This window comes from Anarrhichthys ocellatus, unplaced genomic scaffold (genome assembly GCF_004355925.1).
Source record: "Anarrhichthys ocellatus isolate YVR2014 unplaced genomic scaffold, GSC_Weel_1.0 scaffold3, whole genome shotgun sequence".
Lineage (NCBI taxonomy): Eukaryota > Metazoa > Chordata > Actinopteri > Perciformes > Anarhichadidae > Anarrhichthys > Anarrhichthys ocellatus.
Genome location: NW_022280033.1, coordinates 16,099,641 through 16,126,975, shown reverse-complemented (window position 1 = coordinate 16,126,975; position 27,335 = coordinate 16,099,641). Strand labels below are relative to the sequence as shown.

General features: G+C 41.0%; 1 protein-coding gene across 1 annotated transcript; it reads left to right on the top strand.

The window, feature by feature from the left end:
* vwc2 (von Willebrand factor C domain containing 2) lies at window positions 1-25,920 on the top strand. Its single transcript, XM_031838616.1, has 4 exons — window positions 1-245; window positions 8,077-8,791; window positions 12,974-13,103; window positions 25,104-25,920. Exons 2-4 carry the CDS (start codon window positions 8,156-8,158, stop codon window positions 25,253-25,255), a joined length of 918 nt encoding a protein of 305 aa, XP_031694476.1. The 5' UTR covers window positions 1-245; window positions 8,077-8,155; the 3' UTR covers window positions 25,256-25,920.
* The last annotated feature ends 1,415 nt before the right edge of the window (window positions 25,921-27,335 follow it).

The window sequence follows — 27,335 nt, the reverse complement described above, 5'->3', positions numbered from 1 at the left end:
CGTCAGTAGCTGCCTGCGCGGCACACGCAGCGGCGGATCGCATGGAGACGGAGCGCTTTCACTCACTGTGGCGATGAAAGTTGAGCGCGACGCGCGGACGACCTGCGAGCATCCTCCGGAGGAAGCTGGGCATTTGACTCTGGCTTAACGAGCCTCATTTTCCAATCGCTTCACCATACATCAGTTGTTGCTGCGTTTCGACCCCGGCGCACAGACGGATAAAGGACAGACTCCGAGGATCACAGGTGAAATGATACCACTGTTGCTGTTTCAGGGGGGATGCGGCTTTTTAAATATTTTTTATATTTGTGCATGTGTCAATTTGATCGTTTGCTCAGGTTTCACGTCAACTTACTTTGCTGTGTGTTCTATTGGAATTGGCGTAATTCATGAAGATTTCACTCACTCAGAAAAAACACCAAAGGCACCATGCTTGCGTGGAAATGTAATCGCATCTATCACAAAAGGTGTTATATGCAAATGAGCTTGAGGCAGATTGTTCAAACCTGCAGGGAAAGGCTGTTGCACCTGTAGAGGCTACATGGGTATCTCTCTGTAAGTGCACTGTTTTGGTATTTTCATGTAAATGAGACTGAGGCTGCTCAAAGATGCATCACAGGGGTTTCAATGGCTGCACAAATACTCTGGCTGCTTACACACTCCAGGATGCAACATCCAGTCCACACAGCCCCAAACACATAAACACAATGTCTGTATCATCTCATAAATTCATAGTGCCCAGCAAAAACAGGTGGTTGAATTGATGACAGGGTGTGCTTTTATGAGAATAGCTGCTTGTTTTGCGGTGATAGTTATGATCACTATATTGGCATTTATTCACATTTTTTTAAATCTAAATGTCACAACATCTCTGACACTGTCATCATCATCATCATCTTTTCTTGTTCTGTCTAAAAATAAAATGAAAACAATCAAGCTTGTCTCCACACGTCTCCTGTTACATTTCCTGCTTCAGTCTTCTGCTCGCAGGGCTTTGTGTATGAGCAAATTCTCACCTTGTTCCACCGCACATAATCTTAAGATTATATGACAGTTTTGCAAGGGCTTGCCGGTTTTGCATCGCACGTTCGGGCAAACTTTCTTTTGATTTGGGTCACTCGTAAGATTTACAGTCAAGAGGATAAAATTCAATTAGGCAGCCCTGCAGCAATCTTTACTCACTGGCAGATGGCTTAATCTTGGATCCTGCCTCAGTGTCCCTCATTGCTCTAATTGGATTTCATCATTTCACACTGTTTATTTGTATAAAAATGAGTTTCTCAAACGTGGCATCATTAATTCAATGCTTTCTCAGCCCTGTCAGATCCGAGCCCACTAGCCACCACTGTCTAAACGTCTCACATCTCGTCCCCCGTGATCTGCTCTGTCATAAATTGAAGTAGACCTCAAAGTAAATTGTTGCATTTCCCCATGTGCCATCGACGGCATGTTGGGATGTTGGAACAGTGTAAGTAAGAGAATCTGTAATGTGTAATAAATGAAGTGCACACAGCGGCGAGCGCATATTGTCTGTCCGAGTTAATTCAAGCCCCGAGGAGATGGTTTTCCTCTCAATGACATCCAGGCTGATTTTTACGGAGGGACATCGCAGGAGTTTTATTCTCCAAGACAGCGTGGATGTCATGTTTGCTTGTTTTCAGGGGCTCTTTGTCAGACTTAAACCGTGCACACTGAAACAGAAATCAGAAGGATGTTGTGAGCCTCACCTCTGCTGCATCATTATCTGTCACCATTAGGCTTTTCAGGCAGATCAAATTTGCACATTTGCAAATATTTCTCTAAAAGACTGCTCACATTCATCAAGAGCAAAAGGTGACAATGAATAAACAAACGGACAAAAACATCCAAGCTCGTGTTGTGGAAAATTCCTGGAGATGAGAGCGCAGCCTCGGCACATTTGGCCCTATTTATAGCATTGTTGTGTGAGTGGAAGAGCTATCAACCTCCCTGGAAGAAACCTGTCTGAGGCAGGTCAACCTTAACGTGTCTTAACCGCCACGCTCTGACTTATTGAAGCCTTGCCAATTCAATCTATATGAATAACAGTCTCTTATTAGTCAAGGTAGAGCTAAAAATTTCACTCCGAGCTCAGGTTGTTGTGTCAAGACTTATGGTCCTTATTCGCTCTGCTGGGTAATGAAAACGATAATAATTTATGAGTCATAGATCAATGAGATGGTGAGCATCATTGAACCGTGAACTAACAGCCAGGTTGAGTCTCTGCTTGCTTGATTAATCATTGTTGCTGCACCTCAGTGGTCAAACCGGATATGTTCAATAGCCTGAGATGTAAACAGAACTTTGGCCTTTGACAGACGGATTTATATCTACAGCGACGGTAATGAGTGAACCCACTCCTGCTGGCAAACACTGAGGCTAATACAGAGTTCATTCTCACTTGTGCAGGGAGCAACTGCAACATTTAAATGTCAGTTGAAAGTGGAAATATCGTCAGTGCTAAAAAGCAATAGCACAGGGCCTGTCAGCATTTAAATTTGCATGTTAATAGGGGAGCATAATAACAAAATGCAACTTTATTATTGTGAAATTAGCCATTTACGGGAAGATAATTAGCGTTTCCTGCTGATGCATGGTTGCAATTCCAAGGTAACGTCCTCTGCATATGTGATAATTTCTGTTTACTGTGTGCAGAGAGTGCAGCGGTAGAGCTTTCTGAAGCCAGTGAAAGAATATATAAGACAAAGGGAAAGACATTTTTTTATATTTGGCAGAGTCAGGTCCTATTCTTATGGTCTTGTCACTTCTTTGACAGCTGATGTGATTACCATACTTATACACTGGAACTGGATTTTGTTCCAGCATTCAGCATCTGCTCGATACTTGTGACTGGAGTGCTTGTGTTAATGTTATTGGAGTTTTAGAAGTTCATTCACAAGAGGTATAACTGACCCCAAACATAAGTAATGTCACTATGTAGGATGATATACTGGACATTTATTTGTCTATGAAGCATTTCTTTGTATGTACTATGTGTTTATGCACAGCCCACTCAATATAAAAATAGGTGTAAGAACAATTTATTTACGTTGTCACTTCCATCTAGTGTGCAAGACACGGCTACCTCTTCCATGCTTTTCGAAATCGTATTTCAAAAAGATATTTCATTGGGAAATAAACAATTATTAACACACTAATTATTTTACACCCCATCAACAAGGAAGTAAAGCCAATGCTAACAAAAATTAGCCAGGCAATGTTGTCATTTGAGATATAATACAGGGCACTATCCCTGTCTGTAGCTACATAAGCAATATGTAAAACCTGCAATAAAAAACAACAAAGGAAATGAGCATAAATTATTTTTATTACACAAAAGAAAGAAGTATGTCATGTTTTTCAATGTTGAATTGGCTATGCATGAACAAATAGTATGTACAAAGAATTAATTCACAGACAAATACATGTACAGTATTTCATCCGACATAGTGTCATTACCTCTTATGAACAAACCTATAAAACTCCAGTAACAGAAATACAAACCCACCCATTTGTGATTTGGGAAGGTAGTGCAGCATGAAACTCCAGTCACAAGAATAGAGCAGATGAAAATATCGTCTGTACTTCTAACACTAGTTTATTTATTACTCATTTGAGTATTGCTTTCTTTTATGATCCTAACTTCTAATGACGTAATGTTGAATCTCGTAGAAATAAAAGCAGCTTTCTCCATTGAGTTCCCAGCGGAGGTCTTCCTGCTGTTCGACCTGTCAGGCCTGAGGTTTGAACTGACAACTTTCACATCATGGTCTGAGCTCTGACTGAGCAGAGCTGTCTGGCTCAGCAGAGGATTAAAAACTCAGTTCATTTAAACTCTGATGCCCCTCCATCACTGAACTTGAGCTCAGATGTTTGAGTATATAGTCAAGATCTATATTTTACTTCAGGGTGTTTGCCAGATTACACACACACACAGGCGTACACACACACACACACACACACACACACACACACACAAATACACACGCACACACTACATCACTTCTCACAGCCTGTGCTTGCATCATTATTTATTAATCAAAAAATCAATTAAAAAAACAACACTAAAGTACTGCGCAGCACAAGAGCAAATTTAAGTGGAGGTCTTAGTTTTATTGGCGTTATTATAATGCTTGTTTAACCACGGGAGGCTTTCTGCCTGTTCCTAAAACTGCTTTGGTGCAAGCCATTACTGTGCAGAACAAACTAAATATTGCATTTTAAAATTCACAAGAATAATATATGTATACATGTATTTATATATGTATATATACATGTATGTACACACATATACATACATATATATATATATACACATACGTATACATATGTACATATGTACGTATACATACTGTATATATATATATATCTATATACACATAGGTATACATATACATATGTACATATGTACGTATACATACTGTATATATATATATATATCTATATACATATATGTATACATATACATATATATTTATATATTTCTTTTTAAATTAACATTGACATTTTTTTTCACTTGGTAATAGCTTGGACCACTTCAGTATTTGGAACCATGCAGAGTCCTTTCAGTTGCTGAACAGATGTGGTAACAGGGAAACCACATGACCAATCAGCTCTGTGTGGTTTGAAAAAAAAAGAAAAAAGCTGACTATTCTTTTGAAAACAAAGATATACAGCTACATTTTCCAGCATTAATAAGTGTTTGTTTTCCAGAGATAATTGTTCGGAGCTGACAAGTGTTAATTGGTGAGTTGTTTTTCCACTTGCGGAGCTGACGTTTTTGCTCTGAAGTGGGTGTTCAACTGTGTCAGAAGTGTGAATGAACTCGGTGATGCTGGCTTATATAAACTCTACTTCTGAATGATTGATGGCTGCAACTAGTTGTTAGTATAAGGTTTTACAGAGGACGGGGCCGTCTCAGGTCGAACCTGGGCAGAGAGGGTTTCTACATCAGGTTTTGATCATAAAAGGGACTTTACAGAACCATGGTCGCAGTTTATCACATACAGTATTATGAGCTCGTTACACTCAAATTAATACTGGTAATCTGTTTGTGTAATAGTCCATAACACAAGCTTCTACCCTATGCTGCAAAGATGTGTAGAGACTGTATTATCTTTACGTGAGTTCATACTTTTTTTTCCTTTCCAGTCAAAAAGCCTTTGCGAGTATTCAAGATAGAGCAGTGAAGCAAAAAAAAAGAATTCTCTACAGGCCTGTAGGGCAAAGATAAATCTATGACCTTTTACCAAGTGGCTCATATGCAACACTATAAATGTAAGAAAGTTTGCATTTGCTTGAACTTGAGGAGCGGTAAGAAAAAGTCTTCAAAGGCATTTTAAAAATGTTAAACAGTAGGTGCTATGGCGAAAAATGTGTGTTTCAATCTAGCATGTAGAATGTGGCACACATTATGCTGTGTGGCTGAGGATTAATTAGACATTTAGAAAAGATGAAGTCTGTATTAAAAATGACATCAGGATGTTATGAATCATTTAGTTGCAGATCCAGATGATTTACATAAGGTTGTTAAGATTCAGTTTTTACGGGATTAAAAAAGAGTAAATATTAAAGGATAAAGCTGCAGTTGTTTCCATATTTGTCTTACTGTCAACAAAAACCATGAAAACCAAGAACCCAAACTAACAATGTGCAGGTCTGCTTGCTTCTCAGTACTTTTCGATTTCTCTACGCTGCGTGTTGCACTCAGCCCAGAACCAATTACTTCCTGCAGACGATGTGAATTTTTAAACATGATCACAAATATAGTAGTTTCTACTTTCAGGAAGGCTCTGTATCTTCTTAAAGCAGCCGGGCACAGTGGTTTAAAGTAAAGGTTACTCACTCAGAATTAAAGAGTACATTTGTTGGGGACTATTTTCAACAACGGATTATTACATTTGGTAACTGGCTGGTAAGCAAGTTACAACTCATTAGATAGGAACATAAAATCGGCTTGTTGAAACCCAGCACAACAAAAAAAGAAGAATTTATTTTAGCTAGCTAACGGCTCGCTAGCTTGTTTGCAGAGTGCAATATTTCTTTGTATGTCCAAAGTAGCTCTGTAAAATACATTACATCCTTCGTAGTAGTATTTCAATAAGTTGCAACGCTGCTGTGTTCACACAGGACATTTTGAAATGGATTTGCTACATTTGTGCTAAGCGCTGAGCTAAACAACAACTTAAGCAGCCACCAGCAGCTTTTACATACTGAGAGCGGGAGTCCTGGAGCCACTAGACTACTGAATCTAGCCAATAGCAAGTGGAACAACACATTGTAGCCGACATGCAAAAACAGTGTGGCTCATTAATGTGTTTTTGAACAACAGGCACAGAAGAATGAGCTAAATTAGCTTTGGATACACTTAGACTTACATTGTCAGTACGAACAGCTTGTTGCTGGTTTTGGTCTTTTCATGGTATTTGTTAACATTGGCAGCGTGGGCCTTTAAGATACTGTGGTGCTGTGGCTAGTTTGTGCCCAGTTGACAACCAGCCTGAGGGCCACCAAGGCCTCCGTCCTGACGGAGAGTGCAGCAGCAGCAGCAGGCTCAGTGCGACAGCTAGTAACAGCTGTTAAGGTGGAGAGGTGAGGCTGAAAAAAGCCAAATGAGGTCCTTTTACTAATGAGGCCTGGGCTCATCTCTCTCTCTCTCTCTCTCTCTCTCTCTCTCTCTCGCTCTCTTCTTCTCTCAGCTGCAGCAGCGGTATCGGTATGCACCTCGTTCTGCTTCCTCTCCGTTCCAAAGCAGCTCCAAGGATTCTGCCTCAAACATAGCAATTCAGCTAAAACGGCGCACAAATACCACTGGCGTGGCAGCAGTCAATTTGAGCCCCTTTCCCTCAGACTGGATCAGAATTCATGAATATCAAAATGAAGGACTTAAAACATATAGAGAGACTTTTGCTATGTAGTTAGAGCTGGATGAAAAGAATGCAGCTGGTTGTCCCAGCAGTATCTCTGCTCCTTCTATGTATCACCACATATTTGCTTACGGTTTATTTAATGCTTAGTAGCTCACCACCTCCTGCCACGGTCTCCCAATCACTCGGTTGGAAATTAAGCAGTGTTCATTGAGTTTGACAAATTAATCAATAGGGTGAACTATTCTTAAAGAAGCGCAGACAGGATTTAACAGTTAATTGTTGAGTCAGTCAATACGGAGTAATCTCACCTTTCAAAATAAGCTTCAAATGTCGACACGGCTGCAGCCCGTTAAACAGAGCTCAGAGATGACGCCGAACATTTGGTGAGAAGGAAGTGAAGGGAAGTAGGCCACCGCACGCAGCAGAGCATCATAGCAGGCGTTGGAATTTCAAGATGCTGCATCAACTCAAGTTAAGCGAGGAACAAAAACAAAAGGCATTTTCAAAAATGTGCAGTCTCTGCAACGTCTACAGTTGATCCTGAGATTTCACTCGACTGGATATTGACTGAAAAGTGTAAAGAAAGTGATGTGCTTTTACTTTTGATTAAAACAAACCAGCAATGAGATACTTAGTGGGCCTCCTTCAGAGAACGTTTTGCTGCACATAAGGCACTTCGCAAAAGATCTGGCCTCATTCTGAAATTGATATGGCTACTTCTGTCAGCTCTAGTCTTTCCAGACTGGAATTATGTCCTATTTTCAAATCAATTTCTGCCTTTGTAAAGTTGACAGCGATTCATTTTTAAAAAAAGCAGACATTGATCCTGATTCTTTGTTCCATGAGAAGAGCAGGAGCTTAAGAGTGTTAGATTCAGGTCCTCCTTTGGCTATTTTCCTCTTACTCCATCACTGCTGGGAGGGATTGATGCGGGGAAGTGTTACAGTAGCAGTATTGATTACCTAACACAGCCCTATGAATACTCCCTGTCCTGATGATCCAATTCACTGATCCTACAGGCTCGCATCACACTCAGCGGGATGCTTGCTTGACACGACAGGGCAGTGCTCAGAAGTTGCCCGGATTTCTTGCACTGTTCTCGAAACAAAATGAAACAAGCCCCACACCTGGGAGACAAAAAGTGACGAAATACTGAGCGCATAACCCCAGTTTAATTTTCTCTTTCCAGATGGACTGGTTCACACCTGAGATGTGAAGTGTGTTATGTGAGCCAAGGTGTTTTCCCACCTCGCTGGTGGTGGGGAGAGATGCTGCACTCCGTTGCCATGACAGCAGAAGTTCTCTTTGTTCTGGGGTTTCTGATTAGCGGCGCTCAGTGCAACCCTATAGCGACCTTACCAGCCAGCCGAGAACGCCTGGAAACAGTGTTGATCCAAGCCAGGGAGGACAAACACCAGGACAAGCCGGCCCCCGAGGAGCCGCTGGGATACGGCGCTCAAATCAATGATTTGGGCCCCGACAGGACTGCTGTGAGCCGCGCCAGGACGAACCTCAGCTCCCAGACACGAGGCTCTAAGGGCGGGAAGCCCCAGGAGCTGTGGACAATACAGGACAGCCTGGACCAAATAGACGAGGGCCCCACTAGTGACGTCACCTTCTCCCTGGACGCCATTGACGAGTACGCCTACCCAGACTACAGGGGCAAAGGCTGCATGGATGAGAGCGGCTTTGTGTTCGCCATCGGTGAGCAGTTCACCCCGGGCCCTTCGACGTGCCCATGCCTCTGCACGGACGAGGGCCCTCTGTGCACCAAGCCAGAATGTCCCAAGGTCCACGCCCGGTGCATTAAAGTGGACTCTAGCCAATGCTGCCCGATCTGCAAGGAGAAAAAGAACTACTGCGAGTTCCGGGAAAAGATCTACGCCTCGCTGGAAGAGTTTAAGGTGAGCCCATTAACCGCATTCACTCATTTTTTGACATGCTCAAACTTGAAAGAAGTGCTGACAAAACACTCCTGGCTGCTCGATTGAGTTTATCACAGGCACTACACAGAAACTAGTTACCTTGCCTCACAGCATGCAAGCGAGCAGGCAGGCAGATTTATAATGGCAAGGGTCAGCACTTGTCTTTTTTTGAATATTGCCGGAGGATGAATTTAGCGATGCCTGCTTTCAGCAGTGTTTCCATATTCAGTTTGTTGATACACACGATAGAGTTCCAGTTATAGTAATGTTACAACTCCGCCGAGCACGCTGCCGTATGTGGGTGTGAAGAGACACGGAGACGCGTCGGCAAGATTTTTAATGTTTTATCTTCTGACACCTCTTTGAAAGGCTCGCCTCAGGGTTGCACAGCAATCTTGGTTTTACGTCTACATTTACCAGCACCTGCAGCTTCTATTCATGTTCCCCAGAGTCTCAGCAGGAGGTCACAGGCTAATATGGTATTTTCCTCCCTTAACCCACGGTGTTACTGACGCCTCAATGTCAAATCCAGCTGAGGGAGATTTAGAGAAAGCACTCCTTGCACAAGAGGCATACGTCAGCCTTTGTGGCGTGCAGTGGGGAGGAGGGTGGGGGCTGCTTTGAAACTAAGCAACAGGCAGATTTTTATGCGTGATTGCTAAGTTCTTGGGCATTGAGTGCTGCCTCGCTCCATTTTCCACATAGAGTGCCATGCGGAGGCGCGAGCCTCTGCAATCTACAGCAACGCTGGCGGAATTAACCTTTGCTCTCTTGTTAGGATTAAAGGTGTATGGCTTTATACAAGCGGCTGCTAAATGAAGCCTTTCACAGGCGGTGTAGGGGCTGGATGTAATTCAAACTGTATACTATCAGTCACAGCTTTTGTCCCACATTTGTTCTATTTCCAGACCTACAGGAAGGCTCGGATAACCCATCATTTCTAATGTTCCTGTTCACACGACAAGAAAATTGGAAGCATCCTCTTTCCTTTCCCATTGCTATTGATTTCTCCACATCCCCTGATTGGAAAGTGGAGTTCAATTCTCGACTCCGCTCTCTTTAAAATGAGGCATTCATTGGCGGTGAAGTTCAGAATGATGGGACTTCCCTTTAGATGTAGCTTTGTGACATTGAATCCACACTCGATTACACTGTACGAGCCAGACAGGCAGGAGTATTTGTGTGAGAGTGTGTGTGTGTGTGTGTGTGTTGTGTGTCAGAGAGACAAAGCGGTGGAAATAGAGAGACAGACACCAAGACAAACAAAGAGCCAGGCACAAAGATAACAACTCATTAATGAAGAGGAGAAGAGTCTTTGTTGTGTATGTGTATCCGTGTATGAACTGCTTATTAGGGTTTTAATTGTTGGAATGCTGTTAAGCATTCCAACTATTGTTCTTCGAATCTTTATTCCTCTTTTTATATTTCTTCCGTACCTTTAATTGAAACTCTTCTGCTCCTTCATATTTTAAGCTACAGAAACCGTTCAACTATCAAAATGTTCAGCTCTTTCAGCTCATGTCTGCTATGACTATTTCTAACCTTTAAACTTTTTGAATTATTAAGCTTTTTGCAACTTTTGTTTTGTATGGGATGTCTATGGAGAACATTTTCAAATCCTCTTAAAGTTTTTCAACTTTCAAATCCTTCTACTTCCTCAGACTTTCAGCTAGAGACACCATTTTAACTTTCAAATGTTGAGAAAACCCTGATATATTGCCGCATAATTCAGCTTTTTGATATCTTTTACACTTTTTGAACTGTAACAATTTAACTTTTATGATTTTTTCACTCCTTTTCTGACTTTATAATGGGTGTGTATTGCGCAGCTTAGAGTGCGTGATGTCACCGCTAGAGTGAAGAGCAGCTTGAGATTTGTGTGAAAAAAACATTTGTCTTTTGCCACTAAGTCCACAATCTTCACTCTTCATGTATAATTTGTGGATGTAGAAGTAGCTAATATTGTCCTTGTCGTAGACAAATTACGGTGGAATCCCACAGATTTACACATTTGGCACAAAAGCCAGTAATTGAGAGGAAAACCAACTTTCTGCTCCATAGAGACCAATGTTAAATTTTGCCTCAAAAACATCTTCCACAGAACACGGTACCCCATTTCTAGATCGCCAGTTCAGCCACATTTTTTACACTACAGACACAATTTTTACAGGATCTGTTCTTCAACTCATCCTTCCTCTCATTTATTAATATCGGAGCAATAGGAGCTACGGTTATGGGAGTTTTGATGATTTGTTTGAGAGGTGTTTCCCTGTTTTATCTCCATGAAAAGGCTGCAAGGAAACAGGTGTTTCTGATTAAGCTAATTAGTGATGTTGATAAACACAGACTCACAGACACACATACACTCCTCTCTCTCTCTCTCATGCAGTCATTCAGGTCTTCGAGACTTTTAGAGGACCCCCCCCCCATTTTAAAATAAAAGCCGCACACACATGATTTAGAGATATACGTGATGCAGCTCAGCCAATCAAATATGGGTATTCTGATAAGTTTCCTGATTCGAGTGACATTTACACACAGACGAGGAAAGACATGGCAGAGCAGGACAATAGTTATGTAAGCTGTAAATGATAAAACAGGACAATCTCCAAATGAGAAAGATTGCCAGAGAGATCAGAGTTTCTCACTCACTCATCCTCTCTCTCTCTCTCTCTCTCTCTCTCTCTCTCTCTAAGAGGGATCCCCCCCCCCACACACCCCATTTTAAAGTAAAGGTCCCCACAAAATGAATTCTAACTGAAATGCTTGTGATGAAGCCTGTCATTTAATAACCTGTTTATGTTTATCTAACATTATGAGTATGTCTCCTCTCAACCCCCCCCCCCCCCACCCCACCCACACCCCATTTCAAAATAAAAGCCCCAAAGAGTGAATTCTAACTGAAATGCTTGTGATGAAGCCTGTCATTTAATAAACTCTGTTTATGTGTCAAACATTAAGATTATGTCTCCTCTCCCCCCCACCCAGTCCCACCCTTTCAAAATAAAAGCCTCATGGATTAACTGTATTTAAACGTTAAGCTCAAAATTAGGCTTTTTTGTTGAAATAATGAATGCTCTTACGAATACTGCGACAACTACTACTACTGCTACTAATATTTCTAGTATCACTACTACTACTACTGCTACTACTTCTACTGCAACTTTTGCTGTTGCTACTATTACTACTACTACTACTGCTATTACTGATACCATCAATATTATTACTACCACTACTGATATTACTAACACTACCACTACTATTATTACATATACCACAACTGCTACTACTGCTATTCCTGCTACTACCAGTACTAATACTACTACAGCTATTAGTACGACTGCTACTAGTACTACTACTACTGCTACTTCAAAAACTGACTTTACTATTACTACTACTACTACTACTGCTATTACTGATACCATCAATATTATTACTACCACAACTGATATTACTACCACTACCACTACTATTATTACTTGTACCACAACTGCTACCACTGCTATTCCTGCTACTACCAGTACTAATACTACTACAGCTATTAGTACGACTGCTACTAGTACTACTACTACTGCTACTACTTCTTCTACTACTACTACTACTGTTATATTAAATACTACGACCACTACTACAGCTACTACTACGACTACTGATACTACTACTTCTACTACTTCTTCTAATTACTAATACTTCGACTACAACTTCTACTACTACTGCTACAACAAATATCACTACCGCTGAAATTTTCTTAAGCTACAGAAACAGTTCGAATATCAAAATGTTCAGCTCTTTCAGGAGAGGGTGATATGACTTTTCATATTTGTAATCTTTCAACTTTTTGAATTATTAAGCTTTTTGCAATTTTCTTTTGAATGGGATCTCTATGGGGAAAATCTTCAAATCCTGTTAAACTTCTTCAACTTTCAAAGCCTTCTTCTTCTTCATACTTTCAGCTACAGACACCATAGTGAGACATTTCAACTACAAGGGTTTTCAGCAGTGCAGTTTAAATGCTTTCAAGCTTCAACATTTTTCAGACGGGTAGTCTCCCATTTCTTAATTTTCAGCAATTTTTTGACAATTCATTTCAGCTTTCAGCATCCCAACGCATTTTCAGCAGGAAATGCATTTTCTAGTTACCATTTGTTCTCTGCTATCCAGGTGTCTCCGTGTGAGAAGTGCCGCTGTGAGCCAAGCGGGGAGGTGCTGTGCTCTGTGGCGGCCTGCCCTCAGACTGAGTGCGTGGACCCGGAGTACGAGCCGGATCAGTGCTGTCCCATCTGCAAGACTGGTGAGCGGAGCGGGCATTTTTTTCAGCAACACTGCGGTGAACATTTTGTTCCGTTACAAGCGGTCTGCTAGGTGGCGGCTGCTGAATAAGCTCCACTCAGAGCAGACCAGTGTCAAATGTTTCTGCTCAAGGGCACCTCAACAGGAGTCATGAGGGCAAGGTAGCGCGATGCTCATTTTGCTGACGCGAAGCACGCCGCATGCTGCACTGCAGTGTTTGCAGTCAGATTGCACGTTTGATGTAATGAGATCTTATTAAATGAAAAGTGAGGATAATCAGTTCTGGCCTGTTTTTGTGTTTAAGTTTGTGATGCTGTTGGTTTTTGAGCTTCGGCCCGTCTGAGAAGAGGGAGTTCCGCGGCTCAGAGTCGATTATCTGAAGTTGTTTCGAATGATTCCAGACAGCATGTCCTAGATTATGTCCCCTTGTTTTCTTGGTGTGACTCTAATGCAACATGGCAATGTCAGCAACATTGCTTCCTTCAGCAAAAAGAATGATGACTTGCGATATGTATCTCTGACTTGGAATCTTGAAGTGGCGTCGGCTGTCTGCATGGAGACAAAATCCCATGCGATTAGAGACGAGCTGCACATAAAAATGCTTCGTTTGTTTGAGCCGTTTATTAGACGACACGACTGCTAATACCATTTTCGAATAAAACTGCAACAAAGACACTTTGATTCCAAAGCTGTTTGTTGGAACTGCGCATTTAACACATTAAACGATGAACTCAAGAGAATTACAAAATAACAGATTGTGCGATCCACAAAAACACGTTTTATCCTCAGAAGACACAAAAAACAAATATATCAAGAAGATAATCTAATAAAATGAAAAACACAGACGGCCTTATTCAGCATACCATCAACTTAATTCATTATAATTACATCCAGCATAGCACATTAGTATAATTCATGTTTCATTTTAGAGTCATAAAACATTATAGACATTGACAATTGCATGTAATGAATTGTAATGACTAGTTGTCCCACTCAAATTAAAAGTCTGTCTCACAACCTCTAGCGACAATGAGTTGAAAACATTGGCAGTCGTGGAGCGTTACTCACTCTATTAATATTTGACTCTTGTAATCTTGGGGAATAGATGTTGCTCCTCTGTTCCCCCCTTTTTCTTTTTTGCTGTTCACCCACTGTTTTTAGACATGCACATATTGATCCTGCTGAAAGTGCTTTGTGCAGAGTTTAGGCAGTGACCCCCCCCCCCCCACCTTGAAGTGAAATGCCCAGTGGATCTGCTGGGTTACAGTCACAGGCACATCTGTCAGATGTAGGTACAGTACAGTATGTGCACAGATGTGGCAGTCTCCAGAAGAGCGTGCAGCTGTACTCAAAAGTCCCCCCACCAAATCCGCGGGCCCATTCAGCCAATAAGGATTTTCAGTTTTAAGATGACCTATTACCATAAGATTACCACATTTTACTATTCAATAAACAGAGCTCACTACGTTTAAGACGTCAAGTTATTTGACCAAAAACTAACACTGTCGCAGTCTGAATAAGAAATACTCTCTCTGTGGTTGAAGTGGCACTAAACTGATATTACACATTGAGACCGGTTTACACATCATGACGAGTGCTCCGCCTGTGAAAACAGTTGCATAATTGCTTTTGTGTCTCTGTAGGAGCCTTCTAAACTCGCACGGTAAATTGAGCATGTGCAGTTTGAAATATGTGGGCTTTAACCAGGCACAGAGTGTTTGATACGGTTGTGAAGTGGGCGAAGCCGCTGGTTCTGGACAAACAGTATTGTAACCCAACTGTAAAATCCCATTTCAAGCTTTTTTTCCCTTCATGAACAGGCGTCTCAGGAATGGTTTAACAGTGGTATAGGTTTGAGATATGGCCCTCATTTTGAATTATTTCATCTTTGTTTCTGAGAAGTCATGTTTGGCGTGGTGGACACCTCTTAATACAACATTACCCATGAGCTTTGGCCGCCGTTGCTGTGGAGAAAAAGCCAGGCAGAGGCTTCTTCAATGAATTAGTTTACAAAACACGTAGTTGCTGAATTAATTCAATTCATTAAAAATTGGCCTTGAATTTAAAAGTAAATCAATTCAAGCTCCTGATTAGGGCTGGGCAATACATCCATATTATATCATGATATGAGATTAGATATCATCTTAGATTTTGGATATTGTAATATCGTAATATGACAAAAGTGTTATATCTTCCTGGTTTTGAAGGCTGTATTGCAGTAAAGTGATGTCATTTTCTGAACTTAACAGACTGTTATAGCTTTCCTGTTGTTTGCCTTTACCCACTTAGTCAATATATCCACATTACTGATGATTCTTTATCTGGCGGCATGGCGTCACAGTGAGAAGGGCCAGGGTTCAATCCCCGGTCGGGGCCTTTCTGTGTGGAGTTTGCATGTTCTCCCCGTGTTCGGGTGGCTTTCCTTCGGGTAACATTGTCTAAGCCGCAATGCCAGTCAATGAAAAACACTATCGCTCGTATTATTTCCTGACACACATACACCTGTATGGCACTTTGCTAAAATTAAAATTCTGGTCGTACATCGTCATGTAAACTGTCAGCTTGGTCCCACGCGCTTTTTGAAGTAATCTACAGGAGCACAGTGGTATTTATGAAGATGCAGAAATAGCCTTTGGCAGCATTTACGCCTCATTTGCACAGCAGTCAGCCTACAGTGCTTTTAAAAGCAGCAGCAGGTGAGATTTGTATGTTGAAAATAAACACATTTTCAGGTTCGTGCCAGTCATTTAGATGTCTCATTTCTATGCCTTCCTGCTGTTGTTGCCACGTATTCAGGATAGCTGTGAATATCAGAGCTGTTAATTAAACAGAGTTGAGTATCATTGTAGCAGAATGTGTTGAAAACCACTCAATGGGTAGGGAATATTTCTGGCTCTGATTTCAGGGCCGATGGGTTTGTCATGGTGTAAACAGAAAGTGTGAACACTCTCCACAATCAACAAACATCTTTGTGAGTGTCAGACTCTGCACACAGCTGGTCAACTGGAGTAAATTTGAGGTCTCTGTCTGGGAATAATCCATCAAAAACATGTCGCTTTGAAGACTTAATTGCCACATGCCTTCATTTGCACGCACTTCATTTCACACTTCACTTAACACCGTAAACGTAAACAACATGATTAAAATGAACTACATAGAGGATAACCTATCAAATAATTGGAAGACAGAGAAGTAAATTAGACAAATCTAAACAAAATCAAAGATGTCCTTTTCGGCTGGTATCAATATCATGAGGATCACACATCGGAATTCACTTTGTCTTTTATTCATGACGCTTCTTTGCCAGGTATTACAAGACTCCTTGATTTAAATGATGAGGAGCATTGATTGTCAACTCCCATCTCGCCGCCGTTGATCATGCAGCGCTCAATACGAGACAGCGCCGCAGCTGTGATGAAATACTGATGATGTAAAATAAGGTTACTGGAGGCCGTCAGAGAGTTCCTGCTCGGGCGGTGTTGTTTGTCTTGTCCGCAGATGTTGCTTGAAGTGTAGACAGATGTTAAGACCTCCCCGATGTGCATCCGACGTGTCACATCAAAGCCCAGCTCATTACTGGGAAAGAATTAAATTCATCCTCATCCAGATGTGAAACGCCACCAAAAAAGGAAAGAAAACTGCATTGTGGAGTTTACGAGTGAGCATTGAAAAAGTATAAAAAGCGCAGAAAAGGAACAAATGAGGTGGAAGATTGAGAGATCTGATCAGAAAAAAATAACTCAGATTTGGTTTCTCATTCAACAAGTCATGCCGTCCCCGTTTTCATCATTATTGATATAAATCACAAAGAGGTATTTTTAATGTTTGATTAGTCCGTCAAATATGCGCCGGCATTATCTTGGCCTTTTCAGGCATGCAAAATCAATGCTTATGGCACAGCGCCCTGTCTCAGATGTGTCATTCAGCCTGTATGCGAGGAGACACTTGGGGAAGAGCCAGGGGAGGAAGATGAAAGTGAGAGGTACCGCTAACATCCACCCCAGACAGTTGTTCATGAATATCAAAGAACAGCTGTGAATGGAGGCAGGTTCGCATCATTTTTTACTCATTATCTCAAAGCACTGGAACACATTGCAATTAAATGGTTTCATACTCCTTAAAGTTTGTGTCTGTCACTCACTCGCCACCATAAGTTTAATCAAGCGATGTTGATTCATGTAAAGAACTCTGATACAAGTCAAACATGCTCTCTAACACCTACAGTATATATTGTAGGAATACAAGTTGAAATGTGTTGGTTGTTAATTCTGAGCCAGCATCTGCTTTTGAAGCATGCTGAGCAATAAAATGAATTAAATCGATACAGGAGATGCCTCTCTCTTCGGCCATGGCTCCCCCCCCCCCCTCTTGTCCTTTGCTCTTGAAGGGCATCGCCTTGGCAACGCGTGAGGAAACAAGTGGTGCTCTTCAAGGTTCCTCAGACATTAGGGTCAACACTAATCTGGTAGGGATGTGATAAACAGCCTGAACCCGAGCCAAAATCACTTCAAATAGAGCAACACGAGACACGGCGGATGCCAAGAGGGATAGAGGCGTGACTCATAGAGCGCCTTTAAAGATGGAAAACATGGAAAACATGAGCAAAAGGGAAATTGTTTATATCTATGTGAAATTGTGTCTTGTCGATTTGAAGCAGCCTCATCTCATCCTGACAACACAGAAAAGGCTTCTTTCTAATTGACTGGTCACTAAGCCCTGCTTCCCATAGTTACTATTGCCAAGGCTGTCAAGCTTTCCGTTCACAAAGTTTACAATGATAACAGTACGATGATAATGATAACAGTATGATAACAGTACGATGATAATGATAACAGCATGATGATAATGATAACAGCATGAAAACAGTATGATAACAATACGATGATAATGATAACAGTATAATAGTACAATGATAATGATAACAGCACGATGATAATGATAACAGCATGATAACAGTATGATAACAGTACGATGATAATGATAACAGTACGATGATAACGATAACAGTATGATGATAATGATAACAGTACGATGATAATGATAACAGCACGATGATAATGATAACAGCATGATAACAGCATGATAACAGTACGATGATAATAACAGCACGATAACAGTTTAACAGTATGATAACAGTATGATGACAACAGTACGATGATAACGATAACAGTACGATGATAACGATAACAGCACGATGATAATGATAACAGCATGATAACAGTATAACAGTATGATGACAACAGTACGATGATAACGATAACAGCATGATGATAGCAGCATGATGATAATGATAACAGCAGTGCATATTTACTATGGCATTCCCAGACAATTTTTAAACAATTAATCTTCGATTTTTAATAAATAAAAGCAGGCTTCTTGTTTAAAGTCAATGGCCGTGGATTTTGTCGGCTGAAGTTGAATGTCGCTAGCAGATTTTTTCAGATGTATCTAACTAATTTAACGCTAAATTTTGTTTCAAGTATTACAGCGTTCACCCTACTGGTTTAAGACTGCAACCGTAATCCAGGAGAAAATATGTTTGTCTCAAAATGTAATTAAATGTAGTTTAGTTATATACACACGTCATTTTTAGTCTGCATCCTCCTCGGCTGACGTGTGTGTTGTGTAACATGTCACACAATGACTGTTGGCCATGATGTAATCAGGAATAATAACTAAAGCGTAATCAGTTTTTTTGTATTTTATATAAACTTGTAGGTAAAGTAGGACATTTTGCATCATTTATAGAATTCACAAGACACACTTCCTTTTTTTCCCCCCATTGTTCACCTTTTGGTTTAATTCATCACACAGCTTTATCTTATTATCTGAAAGTAATTTTCCATGACTGGACTTCAGAGTTATGATTACAACAGAAAAAGGTCAGCATAATGAAGGTAATAGTACGTCACATTATGTCTTCTTAACAATTAGAGTATTGCTGGGTCCCTAAGAGTATTTCAGCTTTGGTCTGCTTGTTATTTTTCCTCTGAATAAAAGTCAACGTTAATCTGACCAAACACATTTTTTACAATTCAGATATGGAGACTGACAAAACTAGACAAAAATATCTTTGGGATTGACATCAGAGCTTTATGTATATTGTTGATGAGGTTGAAATGAATCTCTCAGTGAAGCCTGTCACCTGGACGCCGCTGAGGTGGCTGGCGAGGGTTTGTGTCGTGCTTGTGTGCAGCTGGGTTGTTCAGCCGCAAAGTTTACCAGTGGGCGCAGTTGATGGAGACAACATATCCAAACATTCGCATGAGGTGGCACTTCATTAAAAACTTAGACTTTGATGCGAGGCGGTTCATATTTGACAGCGCGCACCCGTTTCACGCGGCATCTCCGAAATAATTCCTTATTATATTATATAATCCTTCATATTCTTATAAGAATACGAAGGATTATATAATATAATCATAGTCTCTCCCTGCAAAGTTCTCCCACTTCCTGTCTTCCCAAAGCAAGGTCCTTTTTATTCTGCATTTATAATGCAAATGTGCTCAAGAAATGCATTAAGATGAGTGATTTCTGCTATTCTTCTCTTTCCATTACCTTATAATGGCACTCGGCATGTTTTATACATTTCAGAAAGAAGGGGTGTGATGATCAGGATGTCCTCCTTTCCCTGTCCATTATCCGGCGCCGCTACGGAGCCAAAAGCCACAGGTGCTAATGGCCATGTTTTTCACACGCTGCCCGTGCCAACTTCTAATGCACTGTAGTGACAGTTTGGGTCCAACTGTTCATGCACATGCACAGTCCATTTGTCTCTGCCTCTTGTTGAAAAGCTCTTGTGAAGCCTGACATGCCTATAAAAACCTCTTTCTGCCACAGAGAGCGAGAGGCAGAGAGAGTGATGGAGAAACGGGGATATATTATATTAATGAAGCGGTGACAAAAAGGTGGGTGTTGTATGAATGACAGAATAATAGGGTGACAGCAATGAGTAAGCTCAGTGGCTCCGAATCTATGCGTTAATTAACACAAATGAGTGTCATGCCACCGTGAGTGATGGGCTGTGGGTTAATCCCAGCTCCAGGAGGAAGCGCTTTTGATTTATTTTGTAAAGTGCATGGTTATTTTTCCACATCTTTTCCTCCCCTAGCATATCCTCGATATATGCGTCTTTTATTTTGAGACACGGTGTTCTAAATGTCGCTAATGATGATGAATCAGTACCGACAGCAACCGGAGTTGTTATTCAGATAGGGTGTGTGCGTGTTCATCTGAAGACTTATAAATGCGTCGGGGTTGACATTTTGACAGGCCTCTGCAAACTGTTCCCATTGATTGATGTGCCTGCACGCTCCCTCTGCCTTGCTGCCGTCCAATAAACTGCGGCGGCTGCAGCGGAAAGACTCCCCATTTATCAGCATCTTAATTACACAACAGAGTGGCTCAAGACCTTGTTAGTCCGAGGAAAATAAGCATTGTTATGCTATACCTGATGCTGTGGAAGCAATTCCCACAGTGTTTATATTTTGCAATGCTGTTTGAGAGATAATGGATGATTTATGAGCTCTTTTTTCCCAGCCACTGGTTGAGGACAGAGGCACTCTCACGAGACAAAAGTCTTCACACCTAGTACCAAAGAATATTGTAGGTGATACAAGGAGGACATTCACGTTTAGTATTGTTGGCTTGGCAAGTGGATCTTTTGTACTCGCAAAGCCAGGTTTCTGGGGTAGTTGAGTTTTTTTAGCATGGAACTGGGTGGCTTAGTTCTTATCAACCACCTTAAACCAAAGCTGCTCTATAACAAAGATGACGCCGCATTAGGCCTACAAGTTCCGGCCATTGGTTTGAAATGGTAAACACTTCCTGTCTCCTAAGTGGGTGTGGTCATGGCGTGTTCACCCCCCCCACACAATCTCTTCATCTTGTTTCAAAGTGTTGTAAATGTCGTGAGGATGGATGAAAGCAGATTGGGTTGTATTTGCAAAATGTATTTATATTGTCTTTTGCTAACATTAGATATAAACACAGCTAGCAGCCATATTTAGCATACAGAAAATAAGCTAGCTCAACGTTCATTGCCAGATCTCACGAGTGTGTTGCTGACACAGAGAAAGGTATTGAACAAAGTACATTTTCTTGGGATTTGTCCGTCTGAAAAATGCTATTTTAGAGTCAGAATGTTTGGAAGATATGTTTTCTTGTGAAAAATGGATCCAATATTTACCTTGGTGACTATGGAGTAGAAGAGTCGGTCATAATCTGTGTTCACCTTCACTTCTCCGACTAGAGTTAATAGACTCAGATCCTGCAGCTAGTCTCCTAAATGGACGGGGCAGTGGCGAAACCCATGTGACACAGATACAGGAAACTGACTCTCGGTGGGCAATTTCCTTTCTGAACTGTCTCTACTTCAACATCAACATTAGTTAGATCCAATTTCCTGCAAAATGATAAAAAAAGAACAGTCCCTTGGGGTGCACTTCAGAACTATATTAAAGTATTGTGTAATAGTGCTTAATTTGTGTTTTTTTAGCCCAATTCCCACTCTGTACATTCCAACCTTTAAGTTATACATGTACTTGTGGTGTAGCCAATCTAAGAAGTGTGGAACAATGTGCCATTGAATACCTCTCAATATGGAATGACATGTGTGAGTGTAGAGAAAACATAACTTGAGTTAAATGTGTGAATCCCAGAACAAGGCAGTGAAGGATATAATCATGTGAATCGAATCCTTGAGAATTCAGCGTAATCACCCTATTCCAAGGATGCATCTCTTTCTTGATGAGAGCGCGGTCTTCCAACTTGAAAATTCTCCTCCAATAAACCATGAGTGGTGATCTGAAGGGCACGGTAAAGATGGCTAATGAAAAAAGCTATTTTGATAAGCAGATAAGCATATATTGTGCTGATTCGTGGCAGATATGAGGGGAAAATATCAGAAACTGCTAATTCATACAATTTATGTTAAATGTGATCAGCATTGGTTTAATACTGAATTAAATCATGTCAGAAATGGCCACTGACACCAGGAGAAGCATGTTCACAAAACTTTTTTTTTTTTTTTTTAAACTCTGCCTCTTACTATTTTAGGAAACTATCAATGAATGCTCAGACATGAGAGCCTATTTCCCACCGAGATGAAATGAAAGGCGGCGCATTTGGTCTCCGGTGTTCATTCTCCTCTTTGACTACCTGCACTCAAGTTTGCTGGGACGTCATGAAACGTCTCTTAAAGAACCAAAATAAGATGACTCACAGCACTGAACTCCATATGGGAATGTGGTCATTGCAACAGACATGGCAACTAAAAGTAGCAGTAAAACAATAACTGAAGTCCTGTCCTACTTTCCAACTAGCTTGTGTCCCATTGGCCTTCGTTCCACAATGTATTCTCGTATTGTCACATCGAAAAGAACTTTGTGTCTTTGTGGAAAGCTGGAATATTCAGCTGGGTAAATCCCCTCGATTCCTTTTATTATTATTTTTTTTAGCTTTTTGGAAACACCAATAAAATAAACTACAAAATGCAGCGTGGAACGAAGGCTACAAGAGCTAGCCTGGATGGGGCTCTGCGCCATAGATACGAATGCTCTGTATCATGGTTATAATCAGGGCCAAATAACTTGCATGTTGAACATGCAAGTTCACCAAATTTTAAATGCAGAGAACAAAATAAAAAAACAGGCATTTATGGTGGTGGATGCAGCTAAATAGTTACGGCTATGTGTTAGGTTATTAGGCTAATGCATTCATATGGAATGAGGCAGACGGCAAACTAGATGTGATGTTAGAGGACGAGAACAATTCGGTGAGGCCGGCAGAGCATACCAGGCACAGTAACGGTAGACAGCAGCAAGTTAAAATATCTAAACTTTTTGCCGTCCTCCACTACGGAATTTACAACCGGATGTTACGTTGCTCCTTCACACCAGAGAAAGTTGTGTGGTGGAAAAAAAACTATACAATAGTACCGAATGAGTCCTATAATACTGAAACAATAAACTTTGAGGAAAGAAGGTTGTCTTTAAAGTATTTGTTCTCTGGCCAGAGAAGGATTTCATCGTCATACAGACTACAGCGCAGTCAGCATTTATTCCAGTGTCTCGCTTATAAGCATCTCAGCACACAGGGTGGGGGAACATCAGGTATTTACATTATAACAATCGACCAGCAGTTTCAAGCTCCCCATTGACCCCTCCAATCATCCACCCAGTACTAGCACAGGGAAGATTCTCTATCACAGTCGTGTTAAGTTTTCAACAGAATGTTAAGAGAAAAACACATTTTACTAGAATACTTAATTATATTTGACATATTTTATCCCTTTATAGCATCATATCATGCTTCTTTCATTTTGCCGTCCTGCCACTTCGTCTGACAGTTTCTTTGTTTTTCCAGCGCCGTCCAGAAGGTGTTGTCCGTCTGCTGTCCACCTGATTCCATGTGAATGCAGCATAACAAGCTCACTGTGATACGGCAACTGTAGTTAGCAGCAAGGGCACTAATCTGTTTAACATTAGCTTGAGTCCTCAGTTAGCAGCTACTTTTAATTATCCAGAAATACTCTTCATCAGCAATGTCGCTTACACAGCAATCCCCAGTGCTGACATTAGCTAGTATTAGCCATTTAGGCTAACGGTCACACTAGAAGAAGTAGCAGCAAAAAAAAAAAAAAAAAGTAAGAGTGTATATTTGGGTTGTAGGGTGTGTTTCACCGTTTATGAACTAGCTGCCTCCAATCTGTCATTTTTCATATATTTTATGACTCAATCATTTTGTTATGACAGGTTATGAAGTGTACATTAAGGAAAAAGTGTCCCCTGGCTCTTAGTGAATGTGAAATAAAACGTTTGCAATAATACTGTTAGTCTGGATCAAAACATTGATTCACAGGCTTTGTATCCTGATGTGTACCAGGTTTATTGTACCAGGTTTATTGACACAAAAAAATAAAGCAAGATGTTCTATTCACAGAGCTGCAGAATTTGCAGGTTGTTGTATTTCAGATTTTACCAGCGTCCAAACTGACAAGGATGGCTGTAAATTCATGGATTTCAAAATGATTGGGATCCTTCGAGGAGCACAAAGGAATGTGACTTTGAGTTGCGTTTTGCCCTTAGACTGCATTTGTACACATTGAACAGTGACCTTGGTGGGTCTAGTAGCAGAACAATAACACAGGCGAGTGCAACCTCAATGACACAGGTACACCAATATGAGGATGGTCTTTCTGGTCGCCATATCCGCACGCAACTTTGAATCATCAAGCTGCTGTTGCGTTAGTTTGATCAGAGCACAGTTACCAACCAACCGAAAGTCTTGCATTTTTAGTGTTCAGAGTCTGACCTCAATAATGTGACATGTTGCTGACAACACAAAAGAAATGCATTGAATATATATGAGGCCAATTTGAGAGTCCATTTTGTAGAGTGGTGCAGGATTGAGTCCTAAAACCCAGAAATGAGTTAGTATTCTTGTACTTCCTGTTCCCTCGTCTCGAAGTCAAAGAGGTCTTTTGAATGGGTTTTTGGTTATATGCCTGAAAAAGGTCTGTTGTTAACACAAGCTTAAGATATTTCAACGTTTTGTTCTATGACATAAAACAGTCACTAAATACCCCTCCCATGAATTATGAAGCCTTTACGTGCCTTTAAAAAGGCGGTTGATAACAAGCGGCTAAATGAGACGACAGATGCAGACCAGTCCGCCCTCAGAGCCTTGTTGTGTATACTCACGCTCATTAGACCGTGGTGTAGTTGGTTTATTGCCTAACATTAGCTTTATACTGCCGATTGCATTTGTGAACATCATCTGGCCAAACTAAACATGCAAGTGTCATAAACGTTTGTTTGGCTTATTTTCTGCAATAATCCAAAATCCAATGGAAAAATCCCATTGGCTTTTTGCGGAGGGAACCAGTGCGATGCTAACTTCTGGGGCTGGCCTAAAATACCCCATCCCTGCACCACTGTATTATAAGGCTTATTTTCTGTGTTGCTCCATACTTTCCCTGTTTTTCTTGTACCACCTACAGGGCCAAATTGCTACGCGGACACAACCGTAATACCGGCCGGCCGAGAGGTGAAGATCGACGAGTGTACAATCTGCTACTGCACATACGAGGAGGGCACATGGCAGATTGAGCGGCAGGCCACCTGCAGTAAGAACGAGTGCCAGCGGAGCTAGAGACTGGCACGGTCAGAGGGGACATTGGCCCGAAACACCAGCGCCAATACGCATGTGAACTCTCGGCCTTCCGCGCTGTATACCGGACGCCAGGGTCGGACAGCAGCCCTCGAGTTTTCAGCATTTATAGTCACTCCTGTATTACTGAGAAAAAAAAGCTTTTATGAAAGTTTATAATCCACACAAAGAATATCTATTTATCTATGTATTAAATTATATATGAATATCCACAAATATAGGAGTCATTAATGCTGAAGTAGTGAACTACTATTTTTTATAGCCTCTGTATTTTATTAAGCAATGTATTGGACCAGAGGTCAATAAAACAGAATGTATAGAACACACACAGCTGTCTTTAGAGGTGAAAACCTCAGTGTCTCGATGTGTGGTGTCACCCGACAAATCCTGACACCTGCCCCTCTCCCACCAAAGTGCAGACTAGACGACGTGCGATCCATTTGCTGTGTAGGACGATCAAGTGCAGAGTTAAAAACAGAAGGAAATTCAAGAGGACTTTTGACTGTTTCCTGATTTCTTTTATCTTTTTTGGATGTTCAAACGTGTTTTGATTTGAAAGTGCTTTTTTGTATTTCTCTTGGTACCGTGTGTTCATGTTTCAAATAAACGTCAATCTGGGCTCTGTAAATGCTCCAATGGTACATCTCAGCTGGAGGTCATGTTTGTTGCTGTACGGGTGGTGTTTTACATTTACAAACTTTCAACTGAATGGAAATGTTCGCAATTTCACTTCATCAAATTAAGTTGAGATGGACCAATCAACCCAATTTTGTGTTCCAGATATCACAGGTAACCTTTGAGCAAATACTCTCTTTAAATCAAAGCATATATTATTAATTTTCTTCTTTAAGCTCCAGATAAATATTGAATGAGTTGTAAAGTCATTTGGTGATGCCGTGGTTTAACTTTCAATATCTATAAGCATCACAATATAAACAAAGAGAGTTTAGAATACAGAGTCTCAATAGTTGCCTCTGCATTTTTAACTCCATTAATAAAAGACAGACTGGACACTCCGATGTCATTGATCCCAATTTGCTTCCAAAATTTAGAAATTGAAAGGTCATAAGACTTGCAGCATATTTTCCATGTCTTCATCTTCAATTTGAGGATGACGAGTAATGACTGCGTGTATCTGGCAGAGCCATGGGGCCCATCGACCGGCAGATCAAAATGACGATTAATAATTTAAGTTCAGGTTATGATCGCTGAAGGGCGGGCTGTGATAAATGGATGCAGATGGTGTGTATCTCTTCCTGTCATCTTTTGCATTTGCGGCGCGGCGCTCTCTGTGTCACCCTTTGCAATGTGTGCGGGCCGCTCTGCAAAACTTTTTGATCGAGGGGTTGCCAGACAACGATGCTGCATCTCCAGCAGTGAGACGTGCCTGTCAGCCAGCCAGCTGGATCGAGGTGAATAAGCCTAAATGCATGTACATGCTACGTAACAGGCTTCTCTCAGAGCAGTGGGGGACCGGCGGCACAGATCTATTAAGGTTCTCTGGACAGCCTTAACTCCTCTGCTTCTACGACTGTAAAGTTCCTCTCAAACCAAAACCTCATTCGTTCATAGTAAACAGGACTTGTGCTCGTGCATACAAGCGGTGAATAATTGTGAGATTTTTCGCTCCCATTCACCAGACCTCAATACCAAGTGCTCATTTTTATGTGCCTCCCCCACTCAATTTCTTTCTATTTAGAGGAATTACTGCAGTGTCGTGTCTATTCTTTCATTTTACAAGATAATGTTCCCTTACGTCTGATTGCCCAAAGCATCTTATACCTGCTGTGTCTCAGCCAGTGAAGTAATGACTCTGACCAGGGACGTTATCTATCACCCCTATCTGCTCTATCCAGGTCATTAACATTCACAATTGGCTTCAGATCAGTTCATATTCCAGCAGTTATTCAAGATCAATTCTGTGTTTGACTGCATAGAAGAAAGTGGTGATTAAAACTTTCTATAGAGTCTACTCATCACAACCGAGGCTGGGTCTTTTACTTTGAAATACAATTCCCAGAGTGGTACGCATCTAAACTCCTTCAAAGACAGGCCATTAATT